The sequence below is a fragment of the Meleagris gallopavo genome, chromosome 1 (genome assembly GCF_000146605.3).
Source record: "Meleagris gallopavo isolate NT-WF06-2002-E0010 breed Aviagen turkey brand Nicholas breeding stock chromosome 1, Turkey_5.1, whole genome shotgun sequence".
Taxonomy (NCBI): domain Eukaryota; kingdom Metazoa; phylum Chordata; class Aves; order Galliformes; family Phasianidae; genus Meleagris; species Meleagris gallopavo.
In genome coordinates this window covers 66221458-66240959 of record NC_015011.2, presented here as the reverse complement: position 1 = coordinate 66240959, position 19502 = coordinate 66221458, and the positions used below count along the sequence as shown (strand labels likewise).

Sequence of the window (19502 nt, the reverse complement as noted above, 5' to 3'; positions counted from 1 at the left end):
TCTGCAAGGCCTAACATTAAAATCCTGGTAGGAGGCCATTATGCTACAGTGCAAAAAACATTAAACAAAAGCTTTCCATCATTCATCTGTTTTGAAACAAGAGAAGCCTCCACATCTTACATAACAACGAGATAATATGCTAGCAAACTCCTGAAATAAACATCAGATGGTCTTAACAACATATGTTATAGGGTTACGTAACAGAGATGTCTCTGTTATCTACCCACATGACATCAGATTTCCCAATACTAATCCTCTGACACATGGAGCATGCACATGCAGTGCTATCAAGACAAAAGAGTAAAAGCTGAAGACAGATTTGGCTCTGTTACTGGCTTTCTGTTGTTTGGGCATATCTGTATCATGCAGTGGATGCAAAGAGTCCATTCAAGGACACCTGAATTACAGCTAGGACTGAAAACACTGCATTTATAGCAGTACTGCTTTACATCCAGTTTAGGAAATCCTGGAGACAACAAAGTCTTATTGCTGACACACGTACACTGCTTGCAGAACATAAGCTACTAGCTCTGTCTCTGAGGGATCACTACATCAAGTCTGACTGTGAGATATTTGTGTCCCAACTGTCACCATGGACATAGATTTTTCAGTTACAGATACACAACTGGAATATGCACTAGCACACATACTCACTTCTAATAAAAACAAACAAAAAAATATTTCTGCTGACTTGGGACCCTTAAGAAAAGTCCCTTAAGCATTGTCAAACCATGAAGGATGCTCCAAAAGTAATGCCTCCTATTTTATTATGCTGGCCCATGACATCAGAAACAGATGTTGGTGTGACGGCAGTAGAGGTTGAACCTTCCCACCAATACTCCATTATGTTTTGTTGCCACGTGACAGATGGTAGCAGACAAATCTGACAAAATGGCATCTGAGATGGAAGTGCGCATGAAGCAAAGGCGTGTCACTGAATTCCACCATGCAGAAAATATGACACCCATTGGCATTCATCAACATTTGCTGAACGTTTATGGAGACCAAACAGCGTATGTGAGCACACCAAGGTAGTGGGTGGTACGTTTTAGCAATGGTGAGAACAAGTTGAAAGACAAGCCATGTTCCAGATGGCAATGCAGCTAGTACAGATTTTTATGAATGGCATGCTGGCTATTGTTTCTCACTGGCAAAAATGCATAGTTAGTGGTGGTGAATATGTTGAAAAATAGACTTTTTTAGCTGAGACTCTGTTCCATCAAGTAATGTTGTATTTTCCATAGAAACAAATAGGAGATATGATTTTCAGAGCAACCTAGATACAGACAGCAAATCAGGTTAAAAAAAATAAAAAATCAGTCTTTGGAAAAACTTTCCCCACAGTTCCCTACAATAATTATATGCCCACTGGTACCTGTTTAAACGCTTGCAGAACTTCTGCTCTCTGGCTGAAGTGCTTAAATAGCAGATGCAGAGCACCTGAGAGCAAAGGAGGATAATCATGCATGATGAGGTGAATGAGGACTCGTAAAAAGGTTCTGCCCCCTTCATCATCAAGCTGAACCGCATTCTTTTCTTTTCTTCAACAGATATGGGAGAAAAAAAGACCAAATGAAGTAAAATAATAAAATCTTTTGACAAAAATATGCGATAAACATACAATCTTAATTCTATATAGCTCTTACAACCAAATCTAATCTGCTGTGGGATATAAATTATAAATGCCCTTTTAACATATTTTATATGTATTTAAATCCTACAGTAATATGCTGTTTTGGCAATCTTCTAGCACAAGAGATACTACAGAATAAAAGTAAATATGTACGAACTGTGTCAAATATTGTGATTAAAATCCATATTGCAAAAACATTCATTTACATTTCAGATAAACTGCACCAAGTTCATTCACAGTTCAAACTAATTAAAGTCAATGGGATTTTATCAGAGATTAATTGGGCCCTATCTTTTTTAATCCTTCCCTTTTCAGCTGATATTAAAATTTCATTCAAGAAAAATAAGCTCAAAAATTGTGGGAATTGAGAAAAGCATCGTATTTCTGGAATCATATTTATAATCTAGAGCAAAAGAAATCAGATTTATAGTTAACATATCAAAGCAGAAATAATGTTTCCAAGAAACCATTATTCAGTCTCTCTGTTCATTTTGAAGATGCAGATGCCAAGTGCTATGTGTTGTTTTACATTATGAGAGTTCAGGGAGAGGAATGGAGGCATTGCTCTCACTGATAAAGACTGAAAGCACATTAGGGACAGACAAGTAAGATGAGAAATCCTATCTTGAGGAGCTCTGTCCCTAGCTCCAAGAAAATCTTTCAAGTCTGAGGCCTTGTCTAAACATTTTTACTGGTATAATTATGATTGTTCCAGGAAAGTTAAACCAGTATAGCAATAAGGGTAATAATTCTCCAGTGTGGATATTTTCTGTGCATGTTTTTTTGTTATTGTTGTTCACAGCATAGATGAAAACACTTCCAAAACTTTGCAAGCATCATTTTTGATCTACAAGCTTTTGGTGATCCAGAGATTATGGCAAGAGGTCCACAGTTGATTTGTGAAGCCACACGAAATATATTATTTTTTATAACAGTTTCTTAGTAATTTCAAGACAAGATGCAACAGTAGCCTACTGATCCAAGAAATTTGGGTGAACAGCCATAAAATGTATTTGAAAAGGGTCTATCTCTAAAAGCATATTATAGAGAGAAAAAATAGTGTGATTAAGCCAAACACGCCTGTACACCATTCTCCCCCTGTCTTTGGGAACAAATTTTCTACCAACTCTCTTATAACTATAGATGATCAAGAGGATTGTCACCCCAGTCCCTCAAAAATTACCACCCATTGGCCACTCTGTTCAAAATCCAGGTCTTTTCTGGCACTTATCTGTCCATGTGTACGCTATGTAATAAGAATTAGCCAAGCAAAGAGAATGGGGTATGAAAACACATACAGAATCAAGAGACATTGTCCATAATTAGTATCAATGTGAATAAAAGGATTAATATAGACAGGTAAAACTTCAGAGATTATACCTGCCAGCAAACATGGTTTCAGCCTGAGCTGCAATTTCATCTATGTCTGGAACAATTGCTGGAAAACAATCAAAATAAAAATTTGTAAAGAACACTGATGTTTGTTTAACCTGCAAGTGAAAAAGAATTCCATCTTTAAAGTTGGATGTTATCAACTTAAGGTCTAACTGCATCTCTCAACTCGGCAAAATTCCTTGTATTTAATGGAAAAATGAAAGGGGAAGAACAGTAGAAAAGAACTAGAACATACAGCGGTTAAATTATGTTTTACTACTACTTTGGAAGAGACAAATTCTAGTTATAGACTGGATCAATGTGGCACTGTGTCACAAATGACACAGAATGTGAAAATTCTACATTTTTTGTTAGATTAGCCAACCTCCATAAAGCAGTAAAATGAGACACGACCTTTACAATATTTATCATAAATCAAATTATTTACCACACTATTATTCTTCTTTAGAATTAATTTAATATACCTTCCTACTTAAGACTTCAGTATTTCTTAGCCACACCTTTATTGCACAGCACCTCCAATTAAATTCTCCCTTACCTGTAGCTCATCACACACAGAGCTGTCAGCCTTTCAAGTACCTCTATGTGTACCAGAACACTCCCTTGGAGAGCCACTCAATTCCCATGCTACATTCACCACACTTAAAGCTGTCCTCATCCACTCTTTAAACAAGTTTTCAAGATCTGCGTGCTCTGCTACGCTTATCATCTTCCAGTGTTTTGGGGAGCATACCAATAAGAGAATAAATTGTCATAATAGGAAAAAGGAATTACGTTTTAGTTAGCAGAGGACAAACCAGCAAATATCTCTTTTGTGGGATTTGTTAAGACTTTCATTTTATCACAAGCTTTTCAAGTTCACTAACATGCATCTTTTTGGTGCAGCTCAGTTTATTGCTTACTTAAAATATTTGGAACAATGCAGAAGTTTACATAGGATTAGTTTACATAGAATTAGTTTACATAGAATAGCAACATTTACCTGAGGGAATCCCTGATGTGTCAGGTGGGGAGGTTGTAGAGCTATCGACGTTCTCATTGTTTTCGCCAAACTCTCTCTTATAGATGGACAGCATGTAGGATATTCTATAGTCCAGTCTAACACTGAGAATAAACTACAAGAAGAAGTTTAAAATCAGAATTTTTTTGAATAACATAGGTTTAGGGTTGTGTGTGTGTACAAAGATATGTGGTTATTATTATAATAAATACATCCCCTATGCAAAATGAATTCATTACATTTATTTCAATTTGCTGTGACTTCTTCCCACCGCGTCTACCATCCTGAGATGTATCAAACACTGCCCTGTCTACAGATGAATGCTAAGAAACAGACTGACTTGTCTAGGGACACCAGCACGTTGCCTTGTCCTCACTGCCTACAAGCCAGATCAATACATCCAAACTCAGATTGAAACACATTATTTCATATTTCAGGCAGACACCTAAGGCCTCATGGAGATAAGAAGTGGAGTGGGGCTGAGTGTAAAGATGACAGGCTCAAAATTCACCCACTCAGAGGCCTGACAGATGTTTTCTTTTAATTGTTGGTGCCTTCAGCAGTGAAAACAGAAACTCATACAGGAAAAATCCTAAATCAAACCTGTAAGTACTGCTTTTAATATGAAAAAGTGAGAAAAATAAGTCAGCTGGAAACAAACACCACCTGAAGGACTGACAGATTTCTACATTTCAACAACTGGCTGCTCATCAACTGAGTTGCAGGACTTCACACACATAAGCTCCTATCCTACAGTCAATGTAAGCATACAATGGAAAAGATTTACAATTATTTAATGTTTCCATTTCACTGTGGATTAAAGTACATATATTAAGTTACCAAGACTCAGGTGACAGGTAATGACTTAGCAAATAGTGCCCACTTGCTTCTTTGATTTGTAACTAAAGTCATACAAGCTCCCCAGACCCAGAGTATTGTAATAGGATTTTACTCATGTAACTAGTGCCATCTATGCCATCTAAAACCAATTAAATTGTTAGTTAAAGAAACAATATCTTTTCATTAAAATCTTCTAATACAAAATTGAAAATAGGTAGATTTTACTGTGGTTCCATGATCAAGTTACCCTGCTGTAATAGAAGCAAGATTTTTACAACTACGCATTTCTGCAGACCACGTCATCTAAGTCTATCAGGCCATCTGTTTAGTTCTGGCTGATGGTAGTATAGAAACTGTTAAGTAAAAATATACCCCTACTTAAAATAAGAGGAACAATTACTATAAGCTTAATATTTCTTAGAATAGAATAGTCTTAATCATCACTGTACTAGCTATGCATGACAATTCAATAAATCTAAAATATTCTTGCATTTTAGGTTAATAGCCTAGTAACAAAAGGTAACATGATTTAACTTAATCCTTCTTCATCGTGTTTTAAATGAAATTGAAATACTCTGTATTCCTTATGAACTAAGGTTTTATATATGCACATTTGCTGTGGTTCACTCAACATGACAATTTGCTAATTTGCAGTAATTTGACCATATAGCTAAAACATAACTAAGCCACAGACAAAGTAACAACATAAAATTAAACACTCTCCGGTCCTGGGTGATCTTGCAGTAGATATGCTGTGGAAGAGGAAAGGTTGAGACAAAAATGTGTTTCTTTTTCCTATGAGTAGACAGGGAACCTACAGGAAGAGGCTGGTGTCCTGGAATCATTTTTCCATGCATCAACCAGTAGAGCAAGACACATGGAAGGAAACTTACACATTCAGCAAATCAAAGGAAATTGACAAATAGGACACATGAGTGGTATTCTTTAGGAGGTATCACTTCGTAACACTTTCATAAGCCTTAACATCCCACTTTTATAACACTCCATAAGCCTTAAGCTAAAGCAGATCTGAAATTAACGTATGCAGTATTGAAGACCTAATAATTAGTAACCTTTCAGATAACAAGTAATTAAGGTAATCTAAATCATTTATAAGCCTTCAGAACAAATGGAATCCTTCAAAATTGACAATGGTACCAACAGATCAGCAGGATTTACAGAAAATACTGAAAAACTCCTTTAGGGCTAAGTATTGCAAGAACTGGGATTTGATATGCAGAATAAGTGTGTGCCACTTTACTCATTATTAGCACAAAATGAAAATTGTATCTGAGGAGGCGTGCTAGTGTCATATGACTTGTCAGTTCAGCTGGGAGAAAATCATAATTGAGAATAGTCTGTGGGCAGCTAACAGTGGATATCTGAAAACAACTTCAAAATTGTATGACCTTGCTTGACCTCGGTGGGTCTATGTCCACTCAAATACTGAAGTCAAATAAATAAGCTATATCAGTGTAAAATGAGTACTAATGAAACTGGAAACACATACATTGTTTTCAGAAAACATTAGTGAGGTAGCTTAACATACAAGTTGGTCTTATCAGGTTACAGTGATAGAGTTTCTGTAGTACCTACTTCCTTTGGAAGTTAAGGACGACAATTGTGAGAACCACAATTGTACTACTGTTCACACAAAGTAGCATTCTTCCTTATATCAAAGTGTTATTCACATAATGAACAGCTCAGTGAATAGTAAGAATGCAGGTAACAGAACCTGCCATTATGTAAGTAAGTGAATAAATGTAAAATGATTGCCATTTAACATTCCGCTAATCATTATTACCTGTAAAATCTCAATGATTTTCAATTTGGTGTCCATTACAATCACATCTTCATTCTCTGAGGTGGTGGCTTGCTTGCTTGGGTGAATGCTTGGCTGTACATCGGGGACACTGATGGGAAATATAGATCCTCTGCTTAGTACCATTTGGGTCATCATCTCTCCTACACCATGGATGGTTCTCATAACATTGTTTCCTATACATTAAACACATACACATATATTTGCCATCAGTAAAGCTTGCTTGCAGAGATATACGTATACAATACATAGACCCATGCTGTCAAACTCCTTTATATTCTTAATTGGCCTAATGAAAAACAAATCCTCATTAAAAAATTAGGAGCACTAACTCATTCATATTAGCCAGGGGTTTTAGGACAATTTTCTTCATCGATTTTCCAGGGGATTGTTGCTTGCAGGTCAACAGATGGAAAAGATGGAAAAGCCCTGTTAGTGTGTTCAAGAAATCATAAAAAGTAGAGGCGGCACACTATCTATATCTAAAACCATTTCTGAAAGAGGTTTCTTTAACCTATCCGTAAGAATACTTAGGTGATACATATCTCACATTTTAAAGCATCCTTAAGCAAGCAATTCCAGTATTTGACGTTTACTTTTAGAAAATATTGATAGTTCATTTATATCTTCCATTGCTGTAATTTATGATCTTGCTCTGTAGACACAGTGGAGGAGTTATTCGCCATGCCTACTGCCACTGTCTTCACCTTAACGACTGCTCATAACACAAAAGCTTGATGGTAAAGATGCCTTTTGTACTACAGAAGCTTGAATTTCTTATATGTCACACTAACAGAGAAGAGAATTGAGGCTGTGCAAGTCTGATAAAGCTCTGTTTGGTCCAGATAACAGGACACACATCCAACAACTAGCAGGAGAAAGACTAATGTAATGAACACGGTAGAAGCAGCTCAGCCAAGTCCGCAGATGCTGCTGGGTATGCAAGTACTGTCTCTAGTCAGTAAGACATGCTTATGGATGCTTCAGCTTGCTAAAGCTCATGATTAATATGATCAATCCCATTACACATGATGATGACCTGGACAGCTTGAAAATCTGCATACATATACTTTTGCATATATGGTTTCAAGACTCTACGTATTTATATGCACAAGTTAGATTCTGATTGTTTGTGGGGTGTTTTTTTTTATACTTGGTTTTGGTTTTGTTTGTGGCTTGTACTTTCTTTTTTTTTTTTTAATAATTGTGTAAAAGAAAAGTTAATAATTGTTTGGCTCTCAGAATAGTCATTCCCTCAGTTTACAGGAACATCTGGGAAAAGCTGAGAGATGGTTGACTTTCCCCATTCACTTTCACTTACATAAATGTTCCCCTTCAAAAAAGTCCCAAGAGAAGGTCAGGACAAAAGGTCATCCTAAAAGTTAAACTTTTATCTGTAATCACAGAGCCCTCTGTAAGTTGTATCCAGAAAGAAAATGAATTTTACACTAGTTTGGCAAAAAACAAATCAGTCCAGACTGGTTGCAATGGTACTATCACTGATGCCAGTTCAACAAACTCTATCAAGAAATACTGTTTATTCCCATAGATTATATTTGTCTTTTCCTACAGTGAATTTCAATTGGAAAAGCATCTCAGGGAACCAATGACTACCTTCTTGCAAAGGCAGAGAGGAGTAAGAATGAGAATATGTTACCTAGCTGCATTAATTCGTTTACATTCTTGCAAAGCATAGATCTGAACAAATGGAAGAAAGGCAGTGAATAATAACATCTCTTTGCAGAAATAAGGCCAAGATCTAGACAAAAGCAAACTAACAGAGGAGATGTAGCTCTGCTGAGGTAGACTTGAATAGTTCTCCTATGTCTTCTGTACCTTTCATTCACTACGAACTGTCAAGTTTTACTCACAATGCAGATACTCTCTTCCTAGATAATCTGCTGTAAAAAGTCAAAGCTACATTTTATTTTGTTTGCAATATCCTCCTCTTCTGTCCTTCTTTCTTCAATATGTAGAGCTTGAGTACTGCATGCAGGAAAAGAAGATGCCTTTCACTCTGACTTTAAAAGGAAACACTCAAAGAATTTCCTCCTTCAAAGTCAATGAGGTAGATTAGTGTCATGCTTGAGGTCTTATTTGGCATCCAGTCTGGTGTGCAATCAATGTGAATTGGTCTATTGAAAATGATACCACAAGTCTCTACAGAGGGGGAAAAATGCATTTCTGACATTGCAGGATGTTAAGAGAAAAAAAACCTTGAAGTCAAAGAAATGGCTGAATTCTCACATTAGAAAGGCACAAAGTTCCTCTAACTGACTAGAACTATGTAAAGCAAATAAAAGTGATTCCAAATAGCATCCCTGATGCAAAATTAGAATTGCTCGTTTACCTTTCAAAACAAATTAAAAAAATGTGGAAAAATGTATGTATGTCTTTCTCTTTCTCTCTTCCTCTCTCTTTCCATCCCCTTTCTACCAGTATTCTAAACATTAATTTTCACTGCATTCATTACACACATGTAAAGCTAGATTACTAAATAAAGAATCTTTAATCCTTAAAAGAGCTTTAGTTAAATCACCTTTTTTGTAGCTTCTTCATCTCCAAACTGTGATACAAATGATCAAATTCAAATCATCTTGTCCTTAATGCTGACTGATAAGTTCATTTGAACACAAAAAGATGTATAGGTTGTGCTTTTCCTTCATAGCCTATGATATTCTTGGCTCTAAATCTCACTTGGGAAGACATTATCCTCTCATTCACAATGGAGATCTAAAAATCTCTTCCATAGCTATTGTACAGAGTTGAACATAAATAGAGGCACTGCTATCTGGAAAACTCAGGAATTCTTTGCAAAAAATAACTTATGTCAGTGGGGTGTACTAATTGACAATTAAATCATTTAATTCTAAAAACAGTCAAAAGATACTCTTCTAGAAAATTAGACAAAACCGTAGTTTGTCCTAAATAAGGTAGAAGAGTTTTGCTTTATCTTGAAAAGTTCCTGTCCACCCTTCAAGACTAAAATCTACTCAGTATACAATTAGCAAAGAAGGTAGTCAAGACAAGTTTTTGTCCAAGGAGTCAGAAAAATCTGATTAATGGAAAAAAATGACAGGTAACACTCATGATAGGCATAGATACATATATTCTTCCACAAATCATGCTCAAGAATAGCCCCAATCTCCAGTCATCATATTTACTCACACCAACCACAGCCCTGGTCTTTCTATCACTATACGGTAGGAAGTAATCAACTCTCTGCTTTACATTTTAGGTACAACTCATGTCTTTGAAGAAAACAAGCTGGGATTTTGCCTGGAGCATTCATCCTGCTTATTTGACTGTCATTACTTCGTTGCTGAATAGACAATACAGGGGAATTAAGGAATTAGGATTCCTATGTGACTGTGGAATTAGTCAATCTCCCTGGATTTCAGGACCACTTCCATAAATGAGGAGAATACTGAGAATATCTTCTCCATCTCTAAAATGGACACCAAGAGCTTTGATGTAAAAAAGATTGGGAGAGACTCAGCTAATGTGACAATGGAGTCTATAAAAGCATTCGGAAAATAAAAGAAATGAGATGACTCCTGCCCTTTCTCCTTAACAGTCGAACATCAGTGGTAAAATATGGTACAAACCAGTGAGTGGTAGCTATAACGCAGCTTCCCAATAGAATCTGTAACAAGGATAAAACCTCTGTCCACAACACCTTGACTATTGACTTCCTACGGCTGATGTAAAGAGCTGGAGACAGAAAAGTAAAGGTTTACAGTAGTACTTATCTATACTGTCATTTCAAATTGTATTTCATTAGTGTGTAGGAAAGGTCATTAGTAACAGAAATGTCTACTTAAGCTAGTTTGGTATTTACAGCTGAAGTGAGTAGTGATTCCATGTTGCTTTATTTCTCTCAATAACATCAGTGAGAAAGGATATCATGGCTAAACTCATTGTGGAAAATTTTCCAGTAACCGTATGATAGTGACAAATAATACTTTTAATTAACTGAGAGTAGACCTGGGGAGAACATTTTCAGAGTGAAAATAATAAAGCAACCAGAGCATACTTTTCAGTCAAGATATTTCAACAGCTATGTTCTATAATGCTCTGATGAAATGTAGCCATCACAGCAGACAGCAATCAGCCAGCAAATTTGCACATGGATGTGAAGCAGTTGGCTGGATCTCAACAATGAGAGGAACTAATCTATTCTTTGAAAGAAGACACAAGGATCATTCATGTACATAAAGGTAAGCAGCAGCTTCTCTTCCAAAGATCCCCCAGTAAGTCAACATTCATATCGCTCGGTGTCTCTGTCCTCCTGTGGAATTCTAGACCATATTAGGTATGAATTTAAATCTGTCATTCTTAAACACAGGGCCAGCAGCGCTCTTGTTAATGAGCAGTTCCTTTTTGCCACGCTGTTGTCTTCCCTTTGCTTTAACACAGTTATCTCAGCAGGGTGTGAGTCTCTGAGGTAAGACATACAGAAAAGTTATTATGGCATAACAAGTGACTGACTGCATACCAGCTAAGCTTGCAACAACATACGACAAAATATGTTGGCTCAGTAAAAGATATTTAAGTTTTCAGTATATATGACCAAACCAACAGAGCTCTAATCTCAGCTCCAGAGTGCTTCCCGAATACCAGCAGCCAAAGAAAAATTAACTTACTGCTCAATCAGTTAACTAAACAAAAATTGGAGAAAGAAATAGATGTGAACTCTGATTACTTTCGCATCTACTGTGCTAAAGACGAAGTGAATAGAAGTCTGAGCTGCACTTTCATATCATACTGCCACCTTTATCCTGCTGATCTCCCTCATTTGTTGACTTCTGTGAGCTCAAGGTACTGACATTCCAACATGTTTGAGAAGGGAGGCAAGGAGAGAACATACATGGAAACACTGTAATGTGCTAGTTTGGAAAAGCAGCCACAACTCTTATCAGTGAACCACTGCAAAAATATCCAGAGCTGTGGCTGACCAACAGAGAAAGAGAGCTCCATGCAATCCCCGTGAATCTTGTTTTTTTTCTACCTTTCTGCTTCTCTCTCTGACGAGGTAAGTCCCATCTCATGAACCTTCCATAACAGTGGAACAAGTCAGAAATGCCTCCTACTGAATGTACAGTCCCAAAAGGCTTGTCAATGAATGAGTGAAATCGCTGTATGCACAAGTGGTAATTTAAAGGAGCTGCAGATTGACTGACAATGAAGTGAGAGGAAAGAAGAGAATACTTGTCATGTTCTGAAACGACAACCATGCATCTCCTTTTCATTACTTTTTATTACAGTGATCACAACTTCCTAATGAATATCAGTTTCTGTCATAAAACTGTAGCACATATTCTCATACAATTTAGCACAACTGACAACATAGCGGCCTCTCTGAGAAAAAAGACTTTTCACAGGAGTCAATTATGGAAAAAAAGATAACAACCACCCAAGTAATTGAAATAGTGGATAATTTGACACTTCATTTTCTACATAAACATACTTGCTTGATAAGTCACTTACTGGTTGCAAGAATTCTAAAAACAAAATATAAAAGTAAACAACAATTTGTGATATAATACAGTATAGATGGCGAGAGACAAAATGCCATACTCAGACAGAAAAACAACTGTCAGAGAGTATATTGACAATTCTTCTGGCTTTTCTTCTTGTTGTTCCTAGCAATTCACTACATAGCATCTTCAACTTGTTCTCAGTGGACAAGTATCCACAGCATTGTAGGTATTTCACAAATAGTAAAGAGAAGGCTGGCAAATAATCTTGGAGTGAGTAGTGCCTTATTTCACAGACGTTCTCAATACATCAGTGAACTGATGTACAGTCTTATTTATTTAAAAATTAACTGTACACAGCTGATCTGGTCCTTAGTTGCCACAGAGCGTCAATTTACTCTTACTAACAGTGTTCAGTATTCCTCATATACAGACATAGAAAAGATGGATTCCTCTGACTCAATTTGCAGAACTGCTCAGTTTTTTTCAGCTAAAACATTTTTCTACCATGCACATCTCCCTTTGAAAAGCACCTGTATTTTCAAAAGACACCTGACAGCTCTCATTAGGGACTGGAGAAGCTGCATGTTTAATGCTTCTAGAAACTAAGTAATGAAATAGGAGCTGACATACAAGGGGTTCTTCAGGAAATCTAATATTTAATGGCCAGATAAAGATAAATATATATGTGTCTAATGCTCCAACAACTTTTCATAAACCCAACCAACACATGATTCAGTCTTGCATACATAAAATATGGGGGGAAAAAGGAAACAAGTCAAAGGCTTCACAAAAATGTGGCATGTTTTTCCTATTTTCTCGGCAATTAGAAAATTAGAAAGACAACTCCCTGAACTCACCAAACCTGAGCTTGACCTGAGTAAGACAAATAAATGATCAGATGCTTCAACTTCTTACAAATACCTCCTAGAAAACACTTATGTTCCAGCGTAGCAGGACACAAACCAGAGAGCATGTGCTACTACAAAAGCCACTGACTCCTCAAACAATCAAATGCAGAGGCTGAAGGGCTGCAGTGAATAATAAGCTGCCCTATGACCCCAAAGGTTTTCAAATACCACTTGGAAACTACTTCTCTTCTTAACTTGGGGATGGCTTCCAGACCAAAGTAATCCCACAGGATATATAAGTTTCCAATAGCAAAGAAATCAAGAGACTCAACAGACTTTGAAAGCCATTTTTCCTTAACAAACTGAGCAGATGGCCCCTTTTCAGTTCCTTCTGCTTTCCTCATCATTCCCAAAGGAAGCTTTTGGCTAATGTTCAGCTGCAGCTTGAATCCCTAGATACAAAGCAACATCAGTCCCATCTGCACAATGCATTGGCAGCTGCAAGAACTACTTTATTAGAAGTTTTCCTGTTCTACTTTCCTGACGCATAAGCCTCCTCCCACTTGCCAAAAAGTTCTACAGGTCTGAAAAAATCCTAAGCAATCTTCCAATGTCCCTCCCAAGCACCTCCGTTAGTGGAGAAGAGTCTTATCTCTCTATCTTGATCAAGAAAAGTTGTGGCTGGGTTCTAAGGACGATCTAGGTGGAGGATATGGATAAGTTATACCTTATATGATTTAAAAGCTGGGTTATCTACATCAGCTGTTATCTACCACCATCTTTGTGCAATAAAGCCCCCAGTTCCCTATTGGACTGGATGATCTTGTAGGTCTTTTCCAACCTTGGTGATTCTATGATCTTGTATTCCTTACAGCACAGCAAATAGATTCAAGGCCCAGCCAAGCCTTGTATGGCAATACAAAGAGACCTGGCCTTCTTCTCAGTCAGCTTACTCTGCCTTCAATGTTGCTTAAGGGGAAAGAGAAGAAAGGCAGGAAAGACAACAGCATCAGAAGGGTGCGCTGAAATACCCCCTCACTACTTACAGTCTGAAGTCCATTAGCACCTACCACCACCCAGAGCCCCCACTGCCAGACTGACCACACCTATTCCTGTTTCCCCACAGACATCAGCATACTTAAGACCCTTCCAGCCAGGCCCACTTCTTTCATTAGAGCCTCTGAGGCCTCCTTCCCCATTTGCAATCCCATGAAGCTCACTGCTACATTAGGTGACATCTGGCAGGTTGCTGGAAGTCTAAAACTTTTACTCTCATTAAAGTCAGTTCTCAGTGCAGTTGACCGTGTATCAAGCTGCGCCTCACTGTCAGCACTCTCAACCAGGTCTTCAGACAATACTTGTAACAGCTTTCCAAGTGACTGCTGACACAGGAGCCCTGACTCCAAATGGGCCTGACTGTGGATTTCAGTGAGACCTACACTCTTGTCCACCATCAGCTTTTCAAAAGTTTCAGTGCCATCTTAAAGCATGCAGCAATACCAGACTGTGTGGATCCTCTGCAGAGAGCTTTATATGCAGCACTGCCTAGTTTTATCAAGAGCTAAATTAAACATCCACTAGAGTCTTGGCTCTACCTTTCTTTGCCTTTGTTGATCTGTCTACACTGCTTCGTGCAATTTAATTTTTTTTTGTTGTGAAAAGTTATGGCCATTTTTAAGACATATAATAGCAACACTTCAGTACCTAAAGGACCGCATTTTATTTCAAACCCTTTAGAGCTATATATTATTTGCCAGAAGCATTAAGCCTTACAGCTCTGTTTGTGAAAGAGGTATTAATTTTTACAGGTTTTCTACAGCATATGCCCATAAAGACTGCAGAACCTATCATAAAGAGGCTACGAATCACACTTTATTTCTTCATTATGCTATTTTTCATCGCTCAAAAACCAGCTGACCTCAGGTGAGCCTCACAGAAAACCTAATGCATTAGATTAAGGGCAGAAGGTGAGGACACTTCTACAGTTTATACAGCCCTCAGAACTAATGAGGAAAAAAAAAACACTACAAAAAAAGTACCAATATGCAATGCGCATACATTTGCTATCCAACCCCTGACTGAATCTGGCTACCTCAGTCTTAACTACTGCATATCCACTAGCCTTTCCTTTTAGCGTGCAAACTCATCACTGCCTGGTCATGGTGAATCTCCTCCAAACTTCACCTTCTCCTGACATTTCACTATCCCCAAATCCAGTAAGCAATGTCAAAAATAAAACTTTCCTACCATGAATATTAGGGGAAGGAAAGATAGAAAAAAGTACGTACATCAGCATGCTCGCCTTGATGATAAAAAGTACCATGGGAATCAAGCCTTCTAGCTGAATTACAGCTATGACACAGATATCGATTCCTAGAAGAGCAACGATCTCTGGAATCACATTAATGCACAGCCTCATGATGAGGAGAGGAATAAAGAAAAAGAGAAATGGTCCATGCCAGAGAAACTCTCAGACTGACTTCCCCTTTGGTCTGATCAAACTCTTCACTGACTGGCAGTTGTTACACTACGGACATCAATGACTAATACAGCTAACTTTTCTAAGGGTTAAAGTTTTGTTTTTTTTTCATCTAATCTTTTTTTTGTAAATTGCTGGCATAAGTTATTACTTTAGTCTGCCAGGCAGCCACTGCCTCATTAGCTCTGCTAATCAAAATGTGCCTCGAGAAGATACTTGAAATTGTTAACCAGACAAAAGAACAGTTAGCAGACACAGACACAACACTGAGAAACAACATAAAGTTCCCTAGTAGTCCTGGATGAAATCAGGTCCTTCTTGATACAGAGGACCCAGAGGCACAGTAGAAATGGCAGGTCCAACCTCATTCTCAATACTGTTCTAGTAGAAGACTCGACAGTAATTCCCTGATATGCTGATACACAAGTGTAGAAATGGCAGCTCGCTGCTACTGAACTCTGCACAAGAGAAAGAGGGCTTCCCCATCCCAACCCCTGCCAAAGTGGAATCCTTGAGGTGGTGAATCACAGGTGAATCAAAGTGAATCACAACAAAGAAGCAAAGCCTGCAGCATGACACAGGGGTCAGACTTCTCCTGATATGATTCTAGGAGGTGTTCCAAGATCTTGGGATGTTTGTGAACACATCTTTACCCTTTACTCTCTTCAGTCTACCGGTGGGAAGTGCTACCATTGCTATTTGTTCTCTATAACTACCTGAAAGAAGGCTGTAGTCAGCTGGGGGTTGGCCTCTTCTCCCATGTAACTAGTGATAGGACTAGAGAGAATGACCTCAAGTTGCGCCATGGGAGATTCAGGCTGTACATTACTACTTCTCTGAAAGAATGGTCAGGTGCTGGAATGGGCTCCCCGGGGAGGTGGTGGAGACACTGACTCTGGAAGTGTTCAAGGAATGTTTAGACATTGTGTTGAGGGACATGGTTTAGTAGGAAATATTGGTGATAGGTGGGCAGTTGGATTGGAAGATCCTGTAGGTCTTTTCCAACCTTGGTGATTTTATGATTCTATTCCTTATATGTCATTATTCTCATTTCCAAATAATGAGCTGCATGGCAAACAAGTAGCTTGCCTGCTAATACTATCATGTTGCTTCGCCTTCCAGATCTGACATATGCTGCAGCTGCATGGTTTGACTAAAATCAGCTATTCGAAAGATCCATCACGTACAGAGAAAGATGTGCATTTTAATTCTCAGAAAATAAATAACCAATATTGGACAATGCAGATTGGCTCCTGACTATGGAATTATACAGCAGGGTACACTTACTAGAAAAGCAATGACTTAACCTTTTAATTAAAACTGTAAGAAATTTTAGTGTTCTTGAAAGACACCAGAATGAGCACTATTAATAAGTCGTCACTTTAACTGAAAATGCCTCATTAAGACACAGTGTAATTTTAAACCCCCTATCTTTTAGAATCTAAAAGGGGGAAAAAAAAAACACACAAAAAAGGATCCAATAATAAAAAATCATTCAAAATTATGATATTTGTATTGAAAACAGAAGCTGGCTGCAGCATTTCCAAGTCAATTCATTTTTAGGATGCAATCTAGGTAAGAAGCTTTCCAAAAAAACACACATCTTTTTTTTCCAGTGTGCTATCTAACAAATGTTTCTAGCCAATTTTCCCCAATCTACCTCTAACAAATAAGGTCACACCTGGAAACTACATACATATCAATTTAATTCTGAGTGAGGTAACTGATGCTGGCATTAAAATCAAGATTTTTAAAGGCAGTAAGGCAAAACACAGACAATAATAATAATTATTAAATAATAAACAATAATCTTTACAGTTACTTTGCAGAACCAATATAGAGAAGCTTGCACACAACATCAAGGGCTACCTCAGCCATCACTGTGACTCAGAATTTTGTAGTAAATCTTGAAGTAAAAGGTCAATTAAGTCTTGATGTTACTTCCACTAAGCCTAACTATGCATCCTATTTTGAAGACTTGCTTCACCAGGTCAATCCTTTATATATATACTTATTTACTTGCTAAGTAATTTTACTAAAATAAGCAAGATATATAAGGAATAATTAATAAACAGGAAAAATGAATTTGGAATGCTGGTTGTGAATTTGGTATCACACTGCTGATACAGCTAAGCAGAGACTACACAAGTTGGTTAAATGTTCTGTGTGTTTAGAGCTCATTTCAAACCTTCTCATTACCTAGTAGCAAAGCCAAAATCAAGATGTGAGTGGATGACAGCTACAGGGTTGGTTTAAAAGGGCTACTACTTAATATTGGTCCAGTGACTATCCTCAATCTGATTGTTTTCAGTTCCCATCTGGTTACTGAGACAAAAGTTACATCACTGCTGGACCTCTGACAGGATGAAAAGCAGACTGTGATGACTTAAGAATCTTCAAATCCCTCACACTGCAACTATAGTACCTGGTGGTTTCTTCTTGAGCCCTTTTCGAATCTTAATTTGGCACTGAATGCTGGTTGTTTTTTTTCTTTTTCTGATGTCTTTTCTTAATGAAAAGCACTACTCTCTTTTGCTTGAGTAGTATGTTTTTCAGATATGAAATATGCTCTTCAAGCATGAACCTCTACAAGCTAGGTGATCAAAAGTACTGAAAAGGTGGTATGAAACTGCTTCTAAATTACATACCTTTGTGCCATATGCATCTTCATAGCTTAATGCTGTCCTAAGCCTGTACTTCCAGAGAAAGAAAGAGGACTAATAAGATGCTTGGGCATAGTAGTCAGACATTGAGGATCATTTTGAGTATCAATTGCACAGATAAATTATACAGCTTATGTTTTACAACCTGCCAAACAGAAAAGTAGAGGGAGGCTGAAGACAATATATAATCATCTTAAGATGGAGATCGTATATAAAAAACTGTAGAAGGCCTCTCCAGCAAATCTTACAGTGATTTTAAATAAGAACACTTGTCTCCCCCCATCAAAAGTCCAGTTCTATTTTTAAGTCTACATAGCACACCTACTTTTAAGTCATCATACAAAAGGCAGTGGGACATACAATATTGTCCCAGGATTGTCAGCTAGGCACTCTGATCTGGTTAAAAGAATATTCTAAACTGACAAACAGATGTACAGGATGGCCTCATCTAGACTTCCATCATCTGGTGCTTCTGCAGTTCTTGGAAAAGTTACACTATATTCTCTTTTTAAGTGAAGTGTAGAGGAGATTGACAAATACTTGTGCCATACATGAGACATCATAATTGCTGTGCCCAGACAAATACTATTTTTGTACTTTCTGGGGATGGTTAATGCAAAGGACACCAAAGCCTGGATCCAGATTTGAGAGTTCAATTCTAAACAAGCAAAGGAGCAGTAGCATCAATACAATAACCACAAATCATGAAGTCTGCAGCTCTGTTCAAAAAAGTTCCTTTTTAGACAAGCATCTTAATGAGACCTGTGATAACGCCCTATTGGTGACTTTATGAGTGGATAAATAACTCAGAAAAATCAGTGAGATATTCCAAAAAGTACCCCAATATAATAAGTTACACACTGGAATATAATATTTTGTTGCATTTCTTACCTCCATCCTGAAACTTGCTCAGTCTTTCAAAGTATGATGACATAGGAACTTGAACAATATCTAGAATTGCCAGAAGTGTACGGGTCAGTCTGAGAAGCTCACTAAAACTATAAAAGCCAAAGTATATGAGGTTTCGAGCTAGATGTACCACCTATGACAAAAACAAAAATGAAGGAAATATTGTCAATCTTTGTGTTATTCATCTGCAAGATAAAGTTGCATTTCACACAGCATCTTGCACAGCAATTGAGATCTAGAGTGCATTCACATTAGTACAAGTGTTTCCACTCATTTAGATTGGCTTTGGACCAAGGCCGTTGACATCAAATGTTTTTCAGAGTCAGACAAAAAGAGTGAAAATAACCTGAGGCTTAAGATGGACTGAAAAGATACAACTGCATCTGAGAAAATAAATAAATAAATAAAACAATCCAGGAAACTGTTAAAA

The 19502-nt window shown here is 37.5% G+C and overlaps 1 protein-coding gene across 3 annotated transcripts in view; it reads right to left on the bottom strand.

Moving 5' to 3' along the window:
* The window catches only part of ITPR2 (inositol 1,4,5-trisphosphate receptor type 2), a 234261-nt gene that overhangs the window by 157649 nt on the left and 57110 nt on the right, over positions 1 to 19502 (bottom strand). For all 3 annotated transcript variants that reach the window (XM_031555252.1, XM_010715644.3, XM_019616758.2), the window contains 5 exons: positions 19055 to 19205; positions 6673 to 6866; positions 4011 to 4143; positions 3014 to 3071; positions 1376 to 1541 (listed from right to left, as the gene is read on the bottom strand). In XM_031555252.1, the coding sequence (XP_031411112.1) occupies positions 1376 to 1541; positions 3014 to 3071; positions 4011 to 4143; positions 6673 to 6866; positions 19055 to 19205 (702 nt within the window). The remainder of the gene's footprint in view (positions 1 to 1375; positions 1542 to 3013; positions 3072 to 4010; positions 4144 to 6672; positions 6867 to 19054; positions 19206 to 19502) is intronic.